Source organism: Triturus cristatus, chromosome 7 (assembly GCF_964204655.1).
Source record: "Triturus cristatus chromosome 7, aTriCri1.1, whole genome shotgun sequence".
NCBI lineage: Eukaryota > Metazoa > Chordata > Amphibia > Caudata > Salamandridae > Triturus > Triturus cristatus.
In genome coordinates this window covers 1853330146-1853356238 of record NC_140590.1, presented here as the reverse complement: position 1 = coordinate 1853356238, position 26093 = coordinate 1853330146, and the positions used below count along the sequence as shown (strand labels likewise).

The 26093-nt window shown below is 43.8% G+C and overlaps 1 protein-coding gene across 1 annotated transcript in view; it reads left to right on the top strand.

Annotated features, from left to right (window-relative positions):
* The window catches only part of LOC146813453 (uncharacterized), a 316204-nt gene extending 297195 nt beyond the window's left edge, over positions 1 to 19009 (top strand). The window contains exon 12 of the mRNA XM_085620211.1: positions 14631 to 19009. Coding sequence (XP_085476337.1) covers positions 14631 to 17737 — 3107 coding nt within the window. The 3' untranslated portion in view covers positions 17738 to 19009. The remainder of the gene's footprint in view (positions 1 to 14630) is intronic.
* Positions 19010 to 26093: the final 7084 nt, after the last annotated feature.

Below are 26093 nucleotides of genomic sequence, written 5' to 3'. Positions count from 1 at the left end.
TATACAAGGAAGGAGACAGGGTATGGTCATTAACACAACACTACAACTAGAAGATCCAAGGAAACTACGACCACAGTATAGGTCCTTATGATATTATCAAGATAATTCAGTCACCGTCAAGCTACGGCTTGCCCCGAATACACTATCCACCCAGTGTTTCACGTTTCATTGATGAAGCCATACCACCTCCCCACACGAAAAGATACGCCACCCCTGACCATTCTGATTAATGAATTAAAGAAAAGGCAATGGTTCTGTCGGGTATGTGTGCTTCATTTCTTTTCACAAAGAATCAATTACACCATTTCTTATATGCAATCTTCAAGCGTAAGGACAAAAACAATTGAATCATAAGGAACACAAAAACGAAACAGTGTGATGGAAAAACAGTTGTTTTTTACATAAATTACATAATTATCTGTTACCCATACTTTAAGAAAGGGCTGTCAACGAATGTTAAACCATGCATATGCAAGGTCAGGTTTCAGGCGCCGTGGAAACATCCAGAAAATCCACCAGAATAAGCATCAAGCAACAGGCATAGATGACCTCAATGGGAACCTTCCAGAAGTCAGCCCCTTTCAAACTAATCCGCTGCATCTGTTCCTTGCTATAAGCAATTAGAATGCGACCTTTGTGAACATTCTAAAACACCTTCTAGACGACATCTTCATCAAATTAATCATCTACACCTGTTCCTTGCTATTAGCAATTAGAACGCGACCTTTGTGAACATTCTAAAACACCTTCTAGAAGACAGCCTCATCGAATTAATCATCTGCACCTGTTCCTTGCTATAAGCAATTAGAACGCGACCTTTGTGAACATTCTAAAACACCTTCTAGAAGGCAGCCTCATCAAGTTAATTATCTGCACCTGTTCCTTGTTACAAACAATTAAAATGTGACCTTTATGAACGTTCTAAAGCAGGGGGCGTGGCTTGCATGATCAAGATGGCGGACGTGTTCTAGCACCGCTCCGCAACACACCCAGTTTATCCGCAAATTCCACCAGTGAGACTCCATCCAACAGATCAGGCTGTACCCGATGAACCCCAGAGACCCCCGGACCGGGTTGGCATTGCGGGTGGGGCTGCTGATCCTGATTTGGAGGTCAGTGACGGCTGCGGGCCAAAGCTCCTTGATGCATGTAGGCAGATGCACTTATCGGGCACTGCCTGGCAGCAGGAGGAATCTGGCCGGCGCTGTAGATGACTACAGTGGAACATTGCCCCCCCGAACAGCCCAACCACGGTAATGAAGGCTGCTAGGCCAGCCTTTGATGTCGGTTGCGGCCGAGGATCAGGAGGGGCCTGATTACGTAGGCAGAGCGTGCAGGAAGAGAGGTCTTGGATGCCAGGAAGGGCCTGGTGAGCATAGAAGAGGGCCACGACAAAACACTAAGCCACAAGAGCACACAAATGGAATATAGCACCCGAGTCCTGGAGCCCGCTGGAGTGCCGCCGCTGTCCAGTGTGAGGCTGGAGGTGGCGTGGTGGAGCAGGCCATGGACGAGGCCTACCGGCTGCGTGGCTGCCCCCTGGACTGGATAATAGCTGTTGACCAATTCCGATTGGAAGGTGCATCTGGACACAAGAATTGGTGGTGTCCCTAGCGCTTCTGAGCCTTCCCCTGGACTAGTAAGCATGCGCTCCTCACTGTACGCGGATACCCGGACGTAGGAGTAGAAGGCTGCTAGCTAATACAGTGGAAGCAGGCTAGTGATGACAGGTGGGATAAGGCTGGACGGGAAACAGGTGCCGTTCTTGCTTGAGGAACTGATGTGTGCTCATCTCCTTTAATGGGAGCGTGCTGTAAAATACGACCTGCGTTCCCCCCATGTAGCTGTATGTTCATGAGTGACTTGATACCTGAGGAAGAGGTGTGCTTGGAGGAATACATCGATGCGCCCTTTGCCGATTGACACTCTTGTAATTAGCTTACACTATATTGGTCAGCAGGGTTGGGGTGACCCAGCCGAGGGTAATTCTATGCACGACGCACGCAGACCTGGCACGTCACTTGAGGTGCCCTGGCCCTCATGTAACTCACTGGGGCAATACTGTGATAGACCAGGGAGAAGGTAGAAGCATGTGTGCGGGATGCTGGCACCGTTCTGCAGTTAAGCTATCATTTCCCAACTCCTTTTGCCCACTGAGGGCAAGCTAATGCAGATAGACGCTGCGTGTGCACACAACCCCTTCTCACTGTAGGAGAACAGGGTCCTTGCCTCACCAGTCACTATCGCAGAGCAAGGACTCATAAGGAAGAAAACAGACAGCTAATAACTAGACTCCCAAACTCAGCAGAACCCAATGCCGGAGGACAGATTTTATGCAACACTTCAAGCCATTGAGTGCTCCAGAATTTCCCTGGAATCAAGAATTGACAATGTGGCAGCAGACCTCACGTTCCTTCATTTGGACCACAAGAAATTGTCCGACCTCATCACTAATGTAGAGCAAACCTTAGCTGAGGTACAGCCTATCACGGATATTATGGAAAAGCAAATGAGGGAATAAGGCCAGATGTACAACCAGCAATTTTGCGACTCGCAATTTGCGAGTCGCAAAACTGGATGCAACACTGTTTGCGATTCCCAATGGGGTCACAAATTGCGAGGCCCATGAATATTAATGAGCCTCTTGCAATTTGAGCCCATTGGGAATGGCAGGTCCTCCCAGGTATGGTGGCCTTCGGGCTCAGCAAACCACCAAGTCTGGAACTGCTTTTAAATAAAGCATTTTTTCACTGGGGACCCCTTCCCATTTGCGACTCCATTACCATCCTCTTGAAGAGGGTAGTAATTTGCGAGTGTTTTGCAACTGCAAACATTCATACATGGATTAGAGAGTCGCTATTTGGAAGGGAAAGCCTCTTCCAAATAGCAAGTCTCTAAACACTTTTTTGCGAGTCACAATTCATTTGCAACTCGCACAATTGTGTTACTACATGGCCATTCCAATTTTGGCATGCGCAAACGGGTTGCTAACCTGTTTGCGCATGCTAAAATTTGTCGTACATCTGGCCCCTATGACTCTGCCACGTGGAGAACAGAGTTGAAGATGCAGGACGTTCAAGACATAACAATGTCTGCTTAATAGGTCTTCCGGAGGGAGTGGGGGCCAAGAAGCAGTGGGGTTCACTGAAAAATGGTTGAGGGAACTATTACCATCAGCGTCATTGTCGCCCTACCTCAGTTGAAAGAGCACTCTGTGTCCCTCCTAGGAGGCTGCTCCAGGCTCAAACCCCCTCCGTTTCTCTTTAAGGTGCTCCACTACCGTGACAGAGACTCAATATTAAGGGAAACATGGAAGCTGCAAGAGGTCCGTGTAGAGAATACCACGGTGATGTATTGTCTGAATTACACTGGTGAGGTGCAGCGCCAATGCAGCTCCTTCCTAGCAGTAAAGCAGCAACGACTTCCAATACTCCCTTCTCTTCCCTGCAAGACTGCGTATAGTAGCCGATGGTAAAAAATGGAATTGGTTGGAGTCGTTGGGGAAATTCTCGGGCCCCAGACCGACTGACAGGGGGGGCGCGCCAGTCATACTGTGAAAACTGCTGAGCGACGCAGAGAACAGAAAAGAACCCGTACACCTAAATTAACTGCTGTACCAAATCTAGAACAAATAATCAAAAAACTGCAACAGGCACTCCAGGAGGTGGTCAAAGACTCTGATAGAGAAGATGTATTGGCTCAGTCATCTGAGGATGAAGGCTCCTCGGCGGTCTGTCCCCCAGACACTAACTCTCTGCCAGATGTCACCCCGCAGACGTCAGACGGACTCATCTGATATATAACATATCCCTTATTTAGCTACCTGCTCATTACTGTAACTTTAAATGCCTGTACGTCAATCACCAGGTTTTGTAATGCTGCTATTGTATGCAGTGATGGTGGTGTTTGGGGGGTGGGGTGGAGCGCTGGCCTTCCTTGAGAGACGGCCAGGGAAATTGTTTCCCTAGCATACAGCTGGGAGGTCCTCAGTGAAACTTTATTTCCTTGCTACTGGGTGTGTATGTGCTGCACCTGAATGCTCTGAGAAGCTACAGGCCCTCACACCCACACACACTTTAGGGGTTTATTTTGCCTAAGTGCAATACAGCTCTTGGTTTGAGCAGTCCCTCACGGTTGTAAGGTCTGCTCTTTTGGTATTACATATTAGCCATGTTGGCATTACGTTTTAAGAGAAGTTCACTTAGGCACTGTTGTACTTGATTATTGCTGACCCCAGACGCCACTTTAAAATATGACCACATGGATGTCCCCTATCCCTCCCAATTCATGTGCATGAACACAGTCAAATCATGACATCACAGCGCATTATAACATGGAATGTGCAAGGCCTGCGCACCCCCTTCCACAGATATGCGGTTTACGCATACCTAAAAAGACATGACTAGGCTGTCCGGGAATCAGTTAAACCCGATTGTGCCCGACAGTACCCTACTGTCTGAAAATCAGCTGACCCGGTTTAAACCGCGCTTCACTGATTTTTCACATTTGTCGCACTGTTTGGCCACTTGAGGTGCCAAAGCAGTACAAAACTAAGCTGAGAGTGCATCACGGCAGTCCCGGGTTGATGCAATGTGTTTTATTGTACCCAGTCAGTGCTGTAGCAGTGGCCTCACTTCCCAGCAGACAGAAGTCCAAAGCGGGCGTCTAAAATGTGGAGGCAACACATTCTACTACCTTGTCCTTTTGACCAGTTCACCGATATTTCATCATGGGATAGTGCTGGCAAATTCACCTACATATGTCTTCCTCATCGCAGCACTTCAGCAGCTGCTTTCATCCAATAACATATTTGAAATCAGATTACTAAATCTTCATTAGAAGTCTTGCCTGGCGGTCACTGTTGTCATTAAGGTCACCAATGCTGCGATCCAACAGGGTTTGTCATAACATGGCATCTGGCCACAAATGCTAACATTTTGATCAGTGTGGGTGATAGTGGGACTTTCGGTAGCAATCATTTTTATCGTATTTTAACACACATTAGTATGATATGAGCAAAGATTTTACAGTTTTAGTACTTGCTTAACTCCATAAAACAGCAAGCAATAACTGAAAAGTGCACGACGATGTGACCGATGCAAAGAATCTACCACTATGTGGTACCACTTTTGAAGCGTTTTATTTAGATCTAATGAAACTAGAAAGACAGAAAATTTGTTAAAAACTGCAAATGAGGGGGCGTGGCTTGCAGCCGACAGCGATGGCCGCTGCCTAGGAGAGCTCCGCGACCGCCAGCGTCTCTCCCCGACAATCCTGAAATAAATCCGGCATCGCGGCGACTTTAAGAACCGGGAAAGGACGCCGGAAGATAGCGGCTAGCACCACCGTTAACTAGAGAACGCTACGTAAACTTAGGGCATAACGGCACCGAGTGAGATGACCGAGGCCTACATGCTGATCGGAAGCCGGGGACTCCCGTGAGACAACGCGGCGCCTGATGAGCAGAACAGCCTGAAACCGCGAGAAGGGCCGTGAGACGCCGAAAACACTGAGGCCCAGGAGCAACCTACACCAGAGAGACCGGTTTAAATATACACCCACGCTACGCTACGGATCGGGCGGACGAGTTGCCAGCAGGGAGGCGGGTCGCGGCCCTACGTCGGACCCGCGCCCTGACGGAGATCCGATACACGCAAAGACCAGGCACCCGGCGGACGATTCAACAAGCCGGTAAACTGCAGGACAGAAACTGCTGGGGGGGGATACACACCGGGGCGGGGCACCGGCCACAGAGACAGGCGGCGGGAGTGAAACTCGGCCAGCCTCGGAGGATCAACGCCGGGAGCCAGGGCTGGTGAAACATGGTGGAGAGGAGACTGATAAAGGGGAAAAACAATGTGCAAACAACTTATGTAGCTGTAATGACTGTATTCCACTCATCAAGATCGCACGCTGTGGGGGGGGGAGCCGGGATGGCGACCGGAGCGGACGCTTGAGCGCCCGGCTCCGTCGGCCCGTGGCCTCGGACTACTATCCTGCTGCCCATCCTCGCTGATTCTTGAGGCGCGACGTGTGCGAAGACGCGCTGCCCGCGCTGTCGCTTTCCCGGAGTCTCAGCCCGCCCGGATGCCCGAGTTCTGGGTGTTTTTGTCCTCTGCACCGAAACCCGGCGCCATTCTGGCCTTTGCCGGCCCCCTGGAAGCTCCGCAGTCACCGGACCAGCTAGCGCTAACCGGGGCCCCGCGGTCCCGATCTCACCCCGCACCACAGATCGTTGCCGGATGAGCCCGGGGAGGGCCGGCTGGACACCTTCTGCACCCTGTGCCTGAGGGGCTGGAGCTGTGGGGTGGGCCCCGGTGCGGTGGGTCTCCTGCCCCGCTCTGAGGGCCGCGCTGTGAGAGGCTGCTGCCCTCTTCACCTATTGCCTAGCCGGCGGCGAAGGGTAACCTGCGGGAAGAGAAGCGACTGTCGGCCTTTCCTGTTGCGGCGTAGACCTGAGGGGAATTGACTCCTTGCCGCGACCCCCCCCCCCCGGGGCCATTGCAACGTACAGCGGCGAAACATGGTGTTGAGTGCCTGCCCGCGGCTGGGGGGTGATACTCCGGTCTCGCCCGCCCCCCACTTCGCCCTCCCTCTTCCGGACACCAGCTCCGCGGTGCCGTCCCGGATCGCTGCCGATGTGGGGGCCCAGCTTCCGCTGACATGCGGCTCCGTTCTGGCTGTCCTGCGGGACTTTCAACTACAGATGTGCGCTGGCCTGCAGGCGCTGAGTGAGCGGTTTGACCCCATACTGTCGGCTGCGGGTCGTGAGCGCTCTGTTTGTCACCCACAGGGCGTGGGTCTCCCAGTACTTTTGTCCTCTTGCGGGGACGCAACGGTGGTGTATGATTGTGCTACACTGGTGCCTTCAACTGGCGTTCCCGGCACCCGGGGTCTACCGCTCTCCACTTCAACTGCGGATACTTTGTCCCCCTGGTCATGGCTGCCTGCTTCATTGTTGCCTGCCTCACCGCATCCGCAAGAATATCCTGCTGAGCGATACCTGACGGCTTCGAGGAACCGTCCGCGGTGGCCTACTGCTTCCTTGTTGTGGATCTCCTGTACTTCACTTGCCAGGTTTGGACGTTATGTGGTGCAAAGAGGGACCTCAATCGATGGTCGGCGGCCATTTCGTGATCCTACTTCACCATCCTCTCACAAGCGGCCATCTTGTCTTTGTCTGCTCGGGACACGGGGCCTTCATGTAGGGGCTGGTTTAATCCCAAGCCCGCGATCGGGCCAGGGCTAGACTGACTTCTATCGCCATCGTTCATGGACGGGCTGGCCTGGGACTGGAACTGTATGTATGTTTTGTGCGCGCTCGTCGCGACTTGTGTCCCTTTGCTTAAACAGTGGTGCCATGGTATCTTTGCATGCCGTTTTTTGGCGTAGTGGGCTCTCAGTGTGTGGAGGCCATAACTGGCTGATGGTTTGGGGCGCCCTGGTGTCCCGTGGGCTCCTCCCCGCCTTTTTTTTCTGTTTTCTTCATTTCTTTACTCTATTCCTACTTTCTCTCTTCTCTATATTTCGGGTTCCTTGGGCGACAGGCACTATGCTGGGGGGGGGGGGGAGGCCGTAGCCTCCGCATTGGTGTAGGGTGGGGGGGTAATACTCTCTGTTCTTAATTAGTTCTATGGGCCTTTCTTCTTCTATGTCTCTGCGCTCCACTTTCTCCGATTCGGGGTCCGGGTGTGGGGTGGATCGAGTGGGGGCGACTTTGGAGGGGTGCGTACTTGCTCATGTGACTATCCTGTTATTTCTCTGCACCGCCTCACTGCTTGAGATTTTACTTCCATTGATGTTTTTACTGATGTTGCTGCTCTCCCGTGTGGTGAAGCTATTTTGCGGACTCGAATCTCCTTTGTTCTTATCCTTCACTGACTTTCCTTTTTTCTTTGATAAAATTATCTAAAAAACTTAAAATTAACCTTCACCGCTCCTTCCCCGGGTGTCAAAGCTATTCCCAGTATGTGACTCCTAACACGCTGTTAATCCTGACCGTTGACGCACGGGGGCTGTAATGTGGGTATTAGTGCTTCACTGTAACGTGGCCGGCCTGACGGTTGTAGGCCCGTATTTGTTCTTCTGAGATGCACGAATAAAGGTTTTAAAAAAAAAAAAAAAAAAAAAAAAAAAAAAAACTGCAAATGATATTGCAGCAGATGCTAATTTATATAGCAAATGCTGTATATTAATTACGTGAAAACCGGCGCAGAAGCAGGGTCCCTCACTATCCGGTCATGTTTCTGATATGGGGCTTATTTAGATCATCTGAAACGCACTATGGGCCTCATTTGAGAAGTGCACACATAGGCTGCTCTTGCTCCAATCGCTGCCTTGCGGGAACAAATATGCCGCCCTTGCTAATGAAAAAATGCAACAGCACGTCCTAATCACTGGTCAGTGGTGGCAGAGGGTGAGGGGTAACTGGGAAGGCAAAGTAGGGGGCTGAATGGGTGTTACAAATACATCAATTGCAGCACATAAAGAACGGTTTAAAGTACTTTAAACAAATGCTCGAGTCAAGGTAAGGGGCGTTGCGTTGTTGGACCTTTATGCAAATAGTTCTGTTTGCTCCTCTAAAGATTGGCGCCTTGGCCCAGCTCGCTCATGCCGTTCCAAAAACCAGCCCTGGGTCCAAATGTGGAAAATTGTGTAGAGATGATTTCTGCACCCATCTTTTCACTTTCTGTGTGTTACAGGATGAATGGAAATAGCTTTCACGGATGACTTTTGCACACCCTTTTCACACTAGGTCCTACCTCTAGGAAATTGTGCCAACAGAAGAGTGCTCAAGGAGATGCGTAGTTCATGACGGAAGAACTACTGAGAGGCAAACACTGACCTGCTATGGTGTGCAGAGGGTGTTACAACCATTAGTACCTCCAAACTGGGACCAAAGCTGCAGACTAGGTTCACTTTATGTGACTGCACCGGAATAATTCCCTTGATAAACGTGGTTTACAAAATAGGAAATCCCAGGAATGGATCCATGTTTAGTGAACGAGGAATGATCTGGATACCTTCAATGTGAAATATGCTTGTGTCAGTTGTGCAGTTTCTGAATGATAGTGCCACATGTCTATTATTACAGCAGATATGTCAAAGATGGCATGGGCATTCAGAATGCACGCTACTGAAAGAGGCCCGTAATGGAATGGGCATGCCGGGCGCTTTGCATTGTTAACTGGGGTAATCATTCAAAAGTGAACAAGGGTTGGATAGGCAAGAAAAATAAATTATTATATCATGCAGTGAAAGTTATTTCTCTGTTGAGAGACCAAGGAATGCATCAGTCTTCTTCCGCACTATTCCTTCCACTTCAAATATTTTCCCCATCAGCTATTAAATAATAAGAGAACGTGAAGCCTGAATCTTCGTAGAACAAGTTATGCATTGATCCCTGACAGCCCAGCCCTCTATGATAATGTATTACTTTTAGAAACATAAAATATGGCAGTAGATAAAAGGCTCCTACTCCCACCTTACAGCTCATTTTCTCCCTGTACTTCACAGAGGCCCAGAGATGTACCTTTGCTTTTGTAATACTATGGCAGTCAAATGTATTAATACAACCCTGTTTTGAAATAATTCAGTTTACAGTTTTCTAAGACTTCTATAGGATGGTGGAATATGTATTTGTCTTTAGATTTTTGCAAAGAGCTGTATTACTGGAAGGCCTCATTGTCCTAAGAGGTAAAAACATGTGCTACTCTTAAAAAGATAGAGCAAAACCTTTTGTGCCTTAGGAATGTTCAGAAACATTATAGAGAACTAGAATTAAGTAAATGTTTCCTTTTATCTTTCCGGTCTACTTCTCATCTATGGGAGTAGTGCCATTTTTGGCACTGACAGGCAGCTTAACATCTAATCATTCACACATGAACCAGAAAGGGGTGGTCGCACTGCCCAAACTGTGTCTCCCCATAGGCCAGGGTGGGCTCGCCATGCCATGTTTTGAACATTACTATTTGGCGGCGCAGTTGCAATGGGTGGCCCGCTGGCTGGCAGACAGAAGTCGTGAGGACACTGCAACGGCAGAGGACCCTCCGCTGACGTTAGCCGAGCTCCTTTGGATCTTTCATCCGACGACGGGCGCACTGCGACCCACGCCACTGCTGTTAGTGGTGGCGTGTAAATGCTACCGTAGAAGTCTCCGGCTTACCAACACCAGGATCCCTTACGCGCCGGCTATACCCTTGGATTGCTCCCCTTGTGGGCGGGGCATACTTAGGGCTGTGGAGCTGAGGGACTGGCATGCGGCTGATATCCACACCTTGGAGGACCTATACCGTGATGGAGGTCTTCTGCCATTCACGACCCTTGCGGAGGAGACGGGGTTAGCGCGGGGCCAGTTCCTCCGCCATCGGGCTCTGGTGGAGACGCTAGCAGACCGCTGGGGAGACCTACGGGAGGAGCCGGAACAGCACTTAGTGGTGCAATATCTTCATGTCATGGGACGAGGGGGGCACCTGATTAAATGGTTCACCGCGGCCTTGCGAGCGCATGCGGCGCCGAGCCTAGGGGCATTGCGCGAGAAATGGGAGGTGGACCTTGCCCGCCCTATGGCAGATAAAGAATGGGAGAGGGTACTGCAGGGGCCGAGGAGGGTGCCTAGAAATATGAGATTCCGCCAAATACAGTTCTTTATCTTACATAGGGCATACCTTACGCCAGCTGCCATTAATAGATATTTCCATCGCGTGGATGCATGCTGTCCCCGTTGTTCGGAGGTTGATGCTGATCTGCTTCACATGCTGTGGGGTTGCCCGGAGCTGAGCACATACTGGCAGACAATACAAGGGGTGCTCTGCAGGTGCACGGGACGGGAGCTCCCCTCTGAGTGAACTACTTACCTGTTGCACCTCTTTCATAGGCCACCCCAGGTTAAGGTTGCCTCTCGTTTTATAGATCTGGGGATCATAGTGGCGAAGCGACTTATCACTAAGCGCTGGAAGGCAGACGCGGCTCTTTTTTGGTCTGGGCAAAGGCGGAGGAAGTGGCACTCGACGGGAGGAAACACTGGGCCTTAGGGTAACGCCAATCACATCCCAATGGGGGGAGATGCTGCAGGCCCTGCTACAATCAGATGGGGTGACCCTGGCAGGGGACAGTGGCGAGCTGCAAGAGCTGCGTTAGAAACTAGGGGGCTGTCTGGCCCGACGGGGTGTCACGACGCTGGGTATAACTACTTTGACACAGATGATAATGCATGGCGCTGCAAGGATAATAGTAAACGTAACACTCCTGGAGGCAAGGGCTGGAGGGAGGAGCCCGACAGGAGAGGGGTATGAGGGGAGGGGTATCTAGAATCGAGTTGAGAGCTGCTGTTGGATGTTGTTCTAGTTGCTAAGCTGTGGAGGAGACAGCTTCCCAGTTGCAGAATGGGGCGTTTAGCAATGTTTGATTATCTGTTTAGGGGTGCAATGGGACAAGTACGCATTTGGCAACAGAGACGGCGGTATGATAATCTCCACAAGTGATGCGACCGCAAAACCGCGCGTGGTGATAGTTTTACTTACAGCCTCACAGGCTATAGCCTTGGGCAATGCTACATGCCACCCATTTGGTACAGAATGTTCAGATTATATGTGATGTGTCCTGAGCCTTTACCATGCAATAGATGTAACTATGCTCTCTGCCAATATGAGATGTATTGTGTGACTATGGTTGCAAACTCAATAAACAGATTTCTAAATAAATGAACCAGAAAGGTGTCTAGAAGAAAGTCTAGACAATCGGACTAATCATTATACTCTTCATGGTGTTTCTCCTCTAGTGTGGTAAAAGGTAATGCAGACATGCCTCTCAGAAGGCTACAAATGAACTGTCAACACTCAATTACTTTAATGTTAGATCCTTGCATGATGGCACAGACCGGCTAAGTTGCCACAAAAAATAGTACAAAAAGATGACACTAGAATTAAAAAAGGAGTTAAAAAAAATGATTTTAGTGCTCTGTTTAAAAGGGAAAACAATTTAGGAAATTGGTTAGGCAGTGCACGATTCCCAGAATGCAGTGCAGTTTCAGGTAACCTCAGTTCAGTGAAATCCTTTTTTTATTTTTTTACCTGTATTTACTTTGTTTTTATAACCAAAAGGCAAAACATTGATCCTCAGAAACTTTAATGAGTAAGCATAAACAACATTCACCTGACGGTGTTTTAGGATGTTGCACTACAGTTTTCCATGGGTCCCCCTTTCCTCCTGGTTCTGTATCATTGAGGAATCTTTATGACTAGCCGGCCTAAGGTGGGAATCATCCACATCATCAGGTCCATCAACCACAAGCTTTCCTAAATTTCCGATGGTATTCTCTGCCTTCACAGATATTCCCTCAAGCTCCATGCACATGTGATTCCTATTTGCTATTTCAGTTTTATCGGGCAGTGTTGATTGCCGCATTCTCTGGCAATGTCTCATTTTGAAGTGATGAAACACAAGGACTGAAATAGAAACGTATATCTGGGTAGATAAACACCATTTTCAATTCACAGAATAACAAATTGGGAACTGGGGACTCACTGGGCTCTCATTGTCCAGTTTTATAGATAACCCACTCATTATATCTCTCCTGTGTCATTAGTTGATCTCGAGATCCCATAAATTGCCCAGGAATGTGCCTTCCTCAGTCATACTCAACCCAGACTATTTTATGTAGACTCCTTCTGTTATACTGAACTCTTGTATACTATTGTCGATTGTCCATCATTTGTAACTTCATTAAATTGATTAACTAGTTGTATTTCTCCATGGTCATGCCAGGAAATTGCATAAGAAATACTGTTTAATATCCTTTCTCTAACATGCCTGTCAAAATACACCAAGGCTGAATGGCATTGTACTGTGTTTTGGGAATCTGAAGCAGCCTGATATCTTACAGAGATACTGTCAAATTCCTCTTCTGTGAGGCTGTTGTCTGTCTGACTTCATATCCTGTAAATACATTTTTTGTAAAGGAATAATTAAATGATTAATGAATTAGTTCTCATTGTAATTGGAGATGTGTAAAGAACTGAAAGCGTTTTTAGATATGCATTTTGGGAAGTTTCTCTTTGAAATAAGTGTTTCTCACATTTCATATATAATTGGAGATATTTTGGTATTTATTAATTTGAACGATTCCCTTGCTAAACTAGGATTACAAGTAACTAACTATTCCTACACAAATATTAAAGGAAAAATCAATAAGTGAATGAGCTGAGCTTCCAAGAATGTTGCTAAAACCTACAATAGTTTGACTATCATAGTTAAAAGCATAGGTTTTAAAGTACTAGAACTTGTGGGGTTTGTAAAAACATTTGTTTGTGAACTTTCAAATCACCATAAAGATTTGTCTCAAAACTAAAATCTTGCTTACTTTACCGATTTTATACTTGATAGATAATTTTTTCTATATCCGTATCTTTCAATATTTAAACATAAATGTTGAAGAATGTTATACCTCATTACATATACTATCACTATCTCACATTTTTAGTGGGTTAATCACTTTGCAAAATGTGCTTGGTAGTTCTATTTTATCACGTGGAAGTCCACTCAAACGGGTATCACTGTTTAAAACATACAACTGCAGGACGAGATAAGATTCTCTCCTGGCCTGTTAATTGATCAGTAAAAATATTCATAATTCTAAAAAAGATGTAAATGTTGCATTATATATTATAGTCCATACCACTATTTGTTCTCCCAGCGTACTCTACAAAATCTAGGTGTTGATTATTTTCAATGTGCATTATCAAGAAATCAAAAATAAGTGTCTCTAGTTAATTTAAATTTTTCTAATTGTACAGAGGTGTCAAAGCAAGCACTTGTTTGAATTGAATAACATGCTAACTTAGCATTAAAAAAGGTACTTAGTTGACTCACTAATTTGTGGCGTGCTATTTTGCTGCTCTGAAGAGAGGTTCAATAAACACACGAGGATAATGCTCTCAGTTTTACATTTTTACAGATTTGTTCACAAATAAACAGATAAAAAAAATTTTTCCTCTCCGTATTTATATTTAGAAATGGAAAAGCGTATCACTGGGTATCTTTTGAGTTGCACTCAGTGCTGTTAAACAGGGCAGCCATTGCAAAAGCTGTGCAGCTTTGACAGTAAGTGGAAACGAAACAAAAGAGTAGGAAGTTTAAATAGCTATATATATACACATGTATGTTTGTACAACAATGCTGATGTTTTCAGATTAGTATTATTTATAATATTATATATAGCTGCTTATATCCCATAAAAGGAAGTGTACTAGGCATTGCCTACTGCTAATGTGCCTACCCACTTTTACCACACACAGTCAACATTGCTTAGAAAAGACTTTGACTTAAAATTCTGTACAATTTCTAAAAAAACGAATTGCTCTTGCTATAAGCATGTGGAACTAGACAGTTCCAAATACTTTATAACTTTGTAACATTTAATTATTGGCCGTGATCTCAGGTCCTCCTCCTCTTCCCTAACAAGCCCTGAATTTTTTTTGAGCAACCAATTCTTTATGTTTCACAAATTTACTCACAAACCTAAAAGGTGTTTTTTTTTTGTAGCACCATGCAGTAACCCTGAAATATTAATTGTTTTTTGGTAATATTGTATATTTTGAACGCAAGTGAACAAATTATCTTTAATCTCACAGGTCATGGAACAACAAATCATAAAAATTGTGAAGATGTTTTAAAGTGTTTCAAAACCCCAACATGCACATCATCTTCAAGACAATCGGATCTGAACCCAATAGCTGATAATGAAATAGACTGTAAAACAGTGTCGCTGACAGAAATAAAAAAAGAGAAAACTACACAGTGTGAAAAGGACATGAAGAATGCAACATGTTCTGAATTAAATCAAGGGATTCTGAAAGTAGAATCTCCTGATAGCTATAAGGAAAGTGAAATTAACCATGGATGCAAAAATGTGCCCAATTTGGTGACGTTAAGCCAGAGACAGCGTCCATTTCATTGTACTGATTGTAAAAAAAGCTTCAGTTTGAAGGAATATCTTATGCGACACCAGAAAACCCACATGAAAGTGAAACCTTTTCAATGTACTGATTGTGAAAAAAAATTCATTAGAAAGATTGACCTTGTAAATCATCAAAGAACGCACACAGGAGAAAGACCATATCATTGCAGTCAGTGTGGAAAGAGCTTTGTTCAAAAGGGAAATCTTATTACTCACCAAAGAACTCATACAGGAAAGAGACTTTTTCAGTGCACTAAGTGTGAAAAAAGTTTTAGTCTGAAGACATATCTTATAAGACATTGGAGAACCCATACAGGAGAGCGACCATTTCAATGTACTGATTGTGAAAAAAGCTTCAGTTTGAAGGAATATCTCATTAGACATAAGAAAACACATTTAGGAGTGAAACCATTTCATTGTGAGGAGTGTGGGAAGAACTTCATTCAAAAAGGAGGTCTTATAAGTCATCAAAGAACTCATACAGGAGACAGACCTTATCATTGCATCGAATGTAAAAAAAGTTTTTTTCAAAAAGGAAATCTCATTACCCACCGAAGAACTCATACCCGAAAGAGATTATTTCAGTGTACTGAATGTGACAAAAGCTTCAGTTTAAAGGAATATCTCATTAGGCATCAAAGAACTCATATGGGTTTGAAACCATACCAGTGTAATGAATGTGAAAAAACCTTTACTAGAAATGTAGATCTTATCATTCATCAAAGGAAACATACAGGAGAAAGACCTTTTCAGTGTAATCAATGTGGGAAAAGTTTCACTCAGAAAGGTAACCTGATTACCCATCAGAGAACACATACTGGAAATAGACTATTCGAGTGTACTGAATGCAAAAAAAGCTTTAGTTTAAAATCGTCTCTCATTGGACATTTGCGGACACATACAGGAGAGCGACCTTTCCATTGCACTGAATGTGATAAAAGATTTAGTTTAAAGGAATATCTTGTTAGACACCAGAGAACACATTTGGGGGTGAAGCCATATCAATGTGATGAATGTGATAAACGTTTCAGTCAAAAGGTGGATCTTAAAAAACATCAAAAAGCACACAGTGGTGAGAGACCGTACCAGTGTAATGAATGTGGAAAAAGCTTTATTCAGAAGGCAAATCTTATTACCCATCAAAGAATCCATACTGGAAAGAGACCTTTTCAATGTCTGCAGTGTGAGAAAAGCTTCAGTCTGAAAATATATCTTATTAGACATAGTCGAACACACACAGGGGAGCGGCCTTTTCAATGTAATGAATGCGAAAAAAGCTTCACTTTGAAAGAGTATCTCATTAGACATCGGAAAACACATTTGGGTGGGAAACCATATCAATGTACTGAATGTGAGAAAAGCTTCAGCGTGAAGGGATATCTTATTTCTCATCAAAGAACACATAGTGGAGAGAGGCCATACCAGTGCACTCAGTGTAGAAAAAGCTTCACTTGGAAGGGCAATCTCATTATCCATGAGAAAACGCATATGGGTTTAAAACCATATCAGTGTACTGATTGTGAGAAAAGCTTCATCCGAAAGGTAGATCTTCTAATTCATCAGCGGAAACACACTGGAGAAAGACCTTATCAGTGTTCTGAATGTGGAAAAAGCTTCACTCAGAAGGGAAATCTTATCACCCATCAGAGAACCCATGTTGGAAATAGGCTTTTTCAGTGCACTGAATGTGAGAAAAGCTTTCGTTTAAAGGTATCCTTCATTAAACATTGGCGAACACATACCGGAGAGCGACCTTTTCACTGTGCTGAATGTGAAAAAAGCTTCACTTTGAAAGAATACCTCATTAGACATCAGAAAACGCATACAGGAGAGAAACCTTATAAATGTACAGACTGTGAGAAAAGCTTCAGTATAAAGGCATATCTTATTGCACATCAGAGGACACATAGTGGAGAGAGACCCTACCAATGTACTCAGTGTATTAAAAGCTTCACTTGGAAAGGTAATCTCATAATCCATCAGAAAACTCACTTGGGAATAAAACCATATCAGTGTAATGAATGTGAAAAAAATTTCATTCGGAAGGTAGACCTTATAATTCATCAAAGAAAACACACAGGAGAAAGACCTTATCAGTGTGGAGAATGTGGAAAAAGCTTCACTCGGAAGGGTAATTTAATTACCCATCAAAGAGCCCATGCTGGAAAAGGTGTCTTTCAGTGTTTCCAGTGTGAGAAGAGCTTCAATTTGAAAACATCTCTCATTAGACATTGGCGAATACATACAGGAGAGCGGCCTTATCATTGTTTTGAATGTGATAAAAGCTTCAGTTTGAAGGAATATCTAATTCGACACCAGAGAACCCATATGGGAGTAAAGCCGTATGAGTGTAGTGAATGTAAAAAAACCTTTACTCAAAAAGTAGATCTTAAAAAACATCTGATTACACATACAGGGGAAAGACCTTACCAGTGTACTGATTGTGTAAAAAACTTCATTCGAAAGGTAGATCTTATTATTCATCAAAGAACACATACAGGAGAAAGACCTTATCAGTGTGGTCAGTGTGGTAAAAACTTTAACCAGAAGGGAAATCTGACTACACATCAAAGAACCCATACGGGAAAGAGACTTTTTCAATGTGCCGATTGTGAGAAAAGCTTCAGTTTAAAAATATATCTCATCAGACATCGTCGAACTCACACAGGAGAGCGACCTTTTCAATGTACTAAATGTGAGAAAAGCTTCAGTTTAAAAGAATATTTAATTAGACATTGCAAAATACATTCGGAACAGGATTCAACTATTATTATAGACTGAAATGACTGATAGTGAAGAAATCTTCAACTTACCATAGGAAATAATATACCGCACTAGGAGATGCATAGCTCACTGGGAGTGGCCATATTGTATTCCATGCAGAAAAAGCTTGAGAGGAAAATATCCTTCATTAGGCAACTAATACTGGATGTCTCTTTGGAGACCACAAAATTCATATTGGCGTTATATACTGAACACATAAATACCAAATTCATATGGATGGCATCAGTCATCAAATAATGCATACGAATATCTGAAAACTGAAACAGACAAAGTTTAGTTTTAAAGGACCATGTGTTGTGTAATGTACAGTGCAAAGTATTATAGACTGAACAGCCTTGAAGGTGCAGTCCATTCCTTTCATAGAAGGAAAGCAGAAATGTAAAACAGCTTGACAACACAAACCACATGATCATTCCTAATGTGACCAAGGCTTCAATCAGTTGGAAAATTTTAATTTATTTTCTTATTTTACATCCACTTCCATCTCTTCCTGACTAGACACAAGTATATCTAGGAATGTCACCATATCACCTGTGATGGCTGTATAAGGAACTCGCAAGGAATACAGTCTCTCATCTGTTGATAGACCAAGATGTTTTTAGACAAAGCTCTACATTTTTGTCATTGGTTATTCTCAATGCTACTGTCCGCCAGCTGAGAAATTTTATGGAAATCTATATTGAAGGATAATTTCTTGGGTGCCTGTGGTCTAGTGGTCCCTGTGTAGTCTCACTGTTTCCATTCAGTGCCACGATGTCTCCCATGTGATATAAGTGTGTTTAATGAAACACAGCATGATAGCATATTGTCTATTTTGCGTATACTCCCTTCGCAGATCAAGACTCTGAAAGTCTTTTAAGGTGCAAAATCTCAACTTGCAGACAGTAACCTTGACAACTGTTCAATGGTGGTCTTAATTTAAATTGAACTTGTTAATGTTTGCAACAGGAATTGAAACTGAAGGGTGACAGAATGTTCTGCCCAGGACCAATTGCAGCCCTCTGAACTGTGTACTGCATGCCTGATGAAAAATGGTAAATAGCACTTTCAGATTTAGAGGTAGTACATTGATAAATGTTTCAGTTGGGCAGAGTGAGACATGGTTCAGTGGAAATCTCATGAATCTATGTAGTTAGTATTGAAAAATATCTGCATATATATTTTAATAAAAACATCTAAATAGAAATATTTGGTGGGTTTCTCTGTTGCCAAAAGCATGGTACTTGGGAGAGCATTAAACATTAATTTAAAAGATTAGTTGTGCAAGACATTATCATCTTGTTTCAACATTTTTATTGACCATTTAATATGAATGAACACAAAAACGTAGAGAAGAGGTGTGAGGTGAAACATATCCCCCCAAGTATGGGGAATGGCTTTTGGTACTTATTTTCTCCATGGCACAGTTTACAAAATTAGCTTAACATTCACAGAGAAAAAAGTCCAGATATATAACAACACATTTTCCCTTACAGAAGACAAAGGTGTGTATGTTAACAAGAGGGCATTCATTACAGAAGTTCAATAAGGTGCCCATGGCCTACATGCATGCCCACCAGACCATTGTTTTATTACACTAACACTTAACATGTGAATGACAGAAGCAGCAATTAAGCTTTCGTATGTTTCATTTGCCTAGTTCTACATGGCAGCTAGACAGCTGTTTAGAACATGTGCCCCCACAGGTGAAAAATAAGAGTAAAGAATGTTTGTTCTTTTAGACACAGTTATAGAAAACCTTTGGAATGCACTGCATAGTTACAGGAAGGTATAATTAAATGAATATTTTTCAGTTGTTTTTTCTTTAAAGCTTGAGTGCTTAAAGAACTGTCATTTCTGGTGAGAGGGCTTTCAGCTAATGGCATCTTGTACTGTAATGTGTACTCTGATAACCTCTGCTGGCAATATTTAGGGGAAATATTGTGGCTTAGACCTGTTGGTCTGAGCATACTGTTAAAGACAGTGTCATGGTGTTCCTGAAGGCCCTGTGTGTAACAGTTTCTAAATTCAGACCATTCGGTTGGCAGCCATCACAGATTTCTCAATCCTGAGTGTACCTATTGCCTGGGCTGACACTTCTGTATCTTCGGAGGTTTTTTTTTTTATTGTACCATGCAAATTGTCTTTGTTATCTTGAGGAGTGAAGTCTTCTTTATGAAATACCAAGAATGTGGCCTTGAGAGGGGAAACACTGTAAGAAGCAACCTTTCTGATATTGTCTAGCTAAGGCTCATTGTTTATTATGCTTACTTGTAAGCAGTGTTTTCACTACTTGCCACTGATATGACTCAAATGTACCCATTGCTGCCATGGAGTGGGTATTGGGGGCTTTTAAAGGATCAGCACTTGGTTTGAACCAAGTAAAGAGAAACAAAGAGCCGTCAGGGTTAAGTTAATTCATGCAAAGGTCAAAGTTAGCATGATACCTTTCAAAACCCATTAATATGCCTTTCCTCCCCATACATTTAAGAATCTTACTTTGTGTGATGCTTGTAAGGGAATTCCATTTTGTTGAAGGACCAGGGCCTCATTCTTATCAATAGCTCCAAAGAAGGATTCTGGCTGGCAATGGTAGCATGACAGTTACTTTCAAGTCAATTTCTATCTTTAAGGAGTTCGGTTTTTCCTCTACATTACAAACAATTGCCATCATCTCTCCCAAGCATGTTGATGCTTGATATTCTGTCAGTTACATTAGAAGCCCCATGCACATTAAACTATTCTAAGTTTAGCTTATATTAGCTGCCTGAAACATATTTGGAACAGAATACTTCCACAGTAAGAATTGTGTACAGCTGTACAGTTGTTGACACTGCTCTCCTTTATTTGTAAGCCCTTTCTAGGCAGTCTCTGGCCTTTTATGCTTGCCATCCTGGCCATTATTCACCTTTTCCTTCCAGTGATATGGTTTCTCGCTTCCCCTCTCCTGCTTCATACAAGACACTCACATTGGCACTCACGGCATCCATCGAACCACATTAACAAGTGCCTCCATTTGAAACCTCCACCTCACACTGTGGTCCTGCCACAGTGATAAGATCCTGCCTTGGCTCTTTTCTGTGCAGTTGCAAGAAGTCTTTTTAATAGGCCTCTGTGATCTTTTTTTGAAAACTTTGTTAATGGCTTCCAATTTTTGATCACTCAATTATTTGTAGAAACATATATTTAGCATTTTCTTATTACTCAGTCTTAAATGGCGAGTTTTAAATTAAGATTATTGCTGGCTTCCTGCAAAAGGTATCTGGTAGAAGAGCCCTAATGTATATTCACTATGTTTCTTCGATGCGTTCCACACAGTCCACAATCCTGGAAAGACAGACATCAGATTTTTATCCAAAACCTGTACGTAAGGACAGTTACATGTTCACCCCTTTAACCAGTGCACTGAGCTCTCAAAGAGCATCTTTTATTGGAATTTGTTTTTATTTTTATTATAAACTGTTGTGCTTGTATTAATTACCTTGTTTTAATGCCGTGTACCTCTTTCCACACATTTGGAGTTTAAAGGAGCATGTCAACATTTGGCCTTAGCATGAACAGCTTTTACTAAAGCACATCAAGCCTGACTGCAGGAAGAATCTTTCTAAGCAGAGAGGGGTTATTGATAGATTGCTAAATTCAAAGTCCTGTACCTCTGATATTCTTATGAGCTTGAACAAAACTACCCGGATCAGTCTCATGAGAATTTCTGTGGACATAAAGTAAAATCAGGCCAACCATCTTGTTTCCCCAAGAGCAGATTGTCAACCTGTTGCCCATGAGATGTGGATGTGTTGTTTTAAGGAATTGTAAGGAAAAAGAAACCACAATGGTTCTATTGCTGTTCTTATATAGACCTTGCAAAACCGAGAATCTGTGCTGAAAGAATTAGTAATCGTGGCAATTCTCGCCATCGTACATGCCTGGATCTTGATGGCCCACCTGAAGCTTCAACCCCTTTTGATGGAGTTTGTGGTGATCACCAGCAACAAAAAGCAAGAGCAAGTGCAAAGTGTCCCCTAGAAAATGAACCACAACTGACTCGTTCTAAAGCACTTCATCCTCCTTATACTCCTGGAATTGTACATTGATGCCAACATAAGCTTAAAAAACGACATTGCAAATTCATGTGAGTGGTTATGTGTGTTCTGCAAAAGTAGCCAAAAGGCAGCATAGCCCTGTCGAATGCAAAGAAACAGTAAACTAGAGAATGCAGGGGTTACTGGGTTCTGAGAGAAGACGTGGATATTTACTTCCTCGTGACAGTGTTCTTTAAAGTGGTGCCTGTTCAATCTTTTCATATTTTAGAACGGTATTGGAAAAGTCCTGATTGATATAGGATCATCGTTCCAGATCATGAGTGCACTGCTTGAGAATGCCTGTTGCTTTTTTTTTTTTTTTTTTCAATTTGTCTTTTTTTTCTTATTTTTGTATTTTATCTCCAGTCTGATGGTGTGTCTACTGTGTGTGTTTCGGATGCCACTGGCAATGGTGAGCTTTTCATCCAGATAGGCAGGTGTGTCAATCATGATGATGCAACTAATTTTGAAGATGGTGCTGGACACCAAGGGGTGCAAGTGGGGTTCTATCAGGGTGCCGTGGTTTGGCCATGTTTTTGGACTGTTTTTGATGAGGGCCTAAAGAAGTAGATGAATGAAAATGAAGACTCAAACCACCTGGTACTAACTTCTACTGCTCTGCAGCGTGAAGGATATTGTTCAAGAACTCATAACTATTGTGCAACTTCAAATCCTCTCACACATCCATGGCTGCAATGTCCTGCTCATTTCTTCCTGAAATTACATCTGAGCTGCCAGATGAGCATCCTGTGTGCTGGAGCCCTAGTAATCAAAGAAGTTCACAATGTCTTGCCATGCTTAGAAAACTTCCCAGGATTACTCTGCCTTTCTACCTGCAAGATCTTCTAGAACAGGTATGTCACTTTCAAGGCACTGAACTAAGCACATACAATATCTAGCAAGATCTCTGGAGTTCTGTACAGCATACACACCAGCAACATTGCCAGGGTAGAAACAGTGAACATCATTAACAGGGCAAATATGTATCAGTTGCAAATGGATCAGGACAAGGTAAGACAAATTAGGTTTTGCTAGGATATGTTACGTTTGATCAGCAGTATGTTACTGTTTTGTAACCTTTGCATCATGCCATCACAAAAGTTACAACCAGAGTCATTACATCTCAGCTAAATTAAGTGTTTTACTTTGGGAGCTGTGACTTTACACACCTGCCCAAGCACCTGGATACCCTCTCGGGTGATTAGTGCACTATACAATCAGTATAACATAACACAACTTTCAATGAAATATTTTTTTTACGTTCAAAGTCACCTAAGTAACATTATAAATGTATATGCTATTCATATGTTTAGATATGAGTTAGTGTGCATATGTCTCTAAATATATATATATATATTCACTGAAAAAACCATAGGTTTCACACACGTTATAGTTAGGAATTAGCATTTAAAAAACCTTGCAAATTCACTTAAAACACCATTGGTTTCACACATGTTATAGTTAGCTGGACATTTCACTCGTGAAAAACCATTGAAATTCCCCCGTTATAGTCAGTGCAGGCAACTATAACTCACGCGACCGCAATCCTCTGCTGATGACGTCAGATATTACATCACTGTATTTAGACACTTATTTACCCATGTCTTCTTCCATTGATTTTTAGCTATACATATATTACAAATATTTTTTTTTCAGAAAGACACATATGTCATCAGTGATGTAATATCTGACGTCATCAGCAGAGGATTGCGGTCGCGTGAGTTATAGTTGCCTGCACGGACTATAACGGGGGAATTTCAATGGTTTTTCACGAGTGAAATGTCCAGCTAACTATAACATGTGTGAAACCGATGGTTTTTTAAGTGCTAATTCCTAACTATAACGTGTGTGAAACCTATGGTTTTTTCAGTGAATTTGTATGGTTTTTTAAATGGTAACTTATGAATGTTTTTTTTTTTTTTTTTTAAGGTTTTTCACCGTGCGCGTACCGTACGCGCGCGGTGCGCTTCGCGCACCGTGCGCGCTCTGTGGGCGTGCGGTGCGCTTCGCGCACCACACGCCCACGTTACGCATTTCGCGGAATTTTTCCGTTTCTACCGTACGCGCACGCTACGCGCACCCCGCGATTTTTCGAAAAAAAATTTAGGGAAATTTTGGCACTTGGGGGTCCTTCTGGGACCTCCTGACAAAGGCTAGGGGGTCAGGAATTGTCCACCCTGCCCCATTTTCACGTTCTCCACCTTTGTTTTTCACCCCCTCAGACTGCGCGAGACAAAATGGCGGCCGACACTTCCTGGTTTCGACCGATTCGATTGTTTACTAAGATCTAACAACCAATCAGAATCGCGCTCGCGCACGGCAGCGTGCGCGTACGGTAAGCTTGCCGTACGCGCTCGGAGCGCGCCTATAGATATATATATTGATTTAAATGCTATTTTCTCAGGAACTACTGAACAGATTTACACCAGACCTGCAAAAGCCACATCCCTGACCTGTGGACTACCTCTCTGCCAAATTTCTAGTAATTCTGTTCAGCCGTTCGGGCTGTAGCTTGGACTAAAGGTCCTATGGAAAAATGCATGCGGAAAACGCGTTTTGGGACCCCCCCTTTTTCTCAGCCCCCGCTTGACGAATCCCCCCGAGACTTTCAGGGAAGGAGCGGAGCGGAGCGCCCCACCTATTTTGAAAATTTTGCGAGGATTCGACAATCGGCGCCAAAGTTATTCAAAATAGAATGTTGCGGATTTCCTATGGAAACACGGTCCTAACTATAACTATCTACTGGCGACCGCCAGTAGATAATATATATATATATATAGCCACAGTTTGTCCAAAACAAAGCGCACTCCTCACCAAGTAACTTCCGTTACTCTCAGCAGCATACAAAGTCAGCGTGTTCCATTTGAATATTATATTGTACCCAACGCGTTTCGGACTTGGCATAGACCTTGTTCACAGCAAACCGGCAGCGATAAATAACTATTCTGGACTGCTAGTCAATTCATTATATATCCTTTAATTGCCCTCAGGTGAGTCTTATAGGCAATAAACATTGCGGAATGGTTGTTTATTGCTGCCGCTTTGACTGTGAACAAGGACTATGCCAAGTCTGAATAGAGCTAGGAGCAGGTGGGAATGTCACGTTTGGTGTCTAAAGAATAATAATTTAAAACCCTCTGAAAATGCCACTGATAGTTGTATTTTTCTAGTCCTAACCATTTGGTACCTGCAGCCTGTATCCTGGCTTAACTGCTTTTGTGCTAGGCTACCAGAAGTTTAAGCACAGGTTCATTTGTGTTTCACCCTGACAAGAATTGTGGGTGCTGCTTAACCCCTTCGCTGCGGCGCGAATTCCGCCGCAGCGCTGGGGGGGTTTGGGGGGTTTGCGGCGCCGATATGCTCATGACGGAACCACGCCGTCATGAGTCACGGGCGAGCTGTGGTCATGATGGCGTGGTTCCGTCATGACTCCACCCACTTGCGCTAATCGCCCGCACAAGTGGGGAATTAGCGCGGCGTGGGCGGAGCGGCTGCCAACGGCCGCAGCATGACGGAACCACTCCGTCATGAGCAGACGGCGCCCGTGGCTCATGACGGAGTGGTTCCGTCAAGGGCATGCATGGGGTTAAATGTAGATTACACCCCCTGTAAGAAACTGGCTCTATATATATACTACACAAAAATAAGGTATAGTGTGTATAGAGTCCAAATGTCCCCAGAGGTAGGCAGAGGTTAAAGTTAGATAGAATCTTACTGTAATAGTGGTAGAGTGGTCGAGCAGTAAGGCAGTATCGGAGGACAGTGTTAAGCATTTGATGTACCCACTCAGTCAGCAAATGAATTCACACACTCAAGACCTGAACTCTAGGCCAATTGTTGTTGTATAAAAACATACTGTTTATTTTTAGAACCAAGCAGGCCTTGTACAGGTAAGTATTAAATACTTTTCAGTAATAGGTTACTGGATATAGGACAATTTGAAAATGCAATAAAAATTGTACTTTGTTTGATTTACAGGGGAGCAGTAGTATGCAACACTTAGCAAATACAGTACATTGGAATGAATAGGCTTTTTCAGTAAATTGCAGGTAAGTTACTTTTCACGTTACATTTCTAACTCAGTGCTGAATACCTAGATTCAGCACTGGGACATTTCCTGCAAACAGGTGAGTAAACACGTTTTGGTTATTTGTGCGATTTTTAAAGAATACTTTTGGCTTTCAAAACTCCACACTAACTTTTTGGAGAAAAAGTGTCAATGTTATCCTTTTCCTAGGAAAACAGGTTAACGGTTCACAGGTAAGTAATCAACTGTGGGAGTTAAGGTTCTGGGG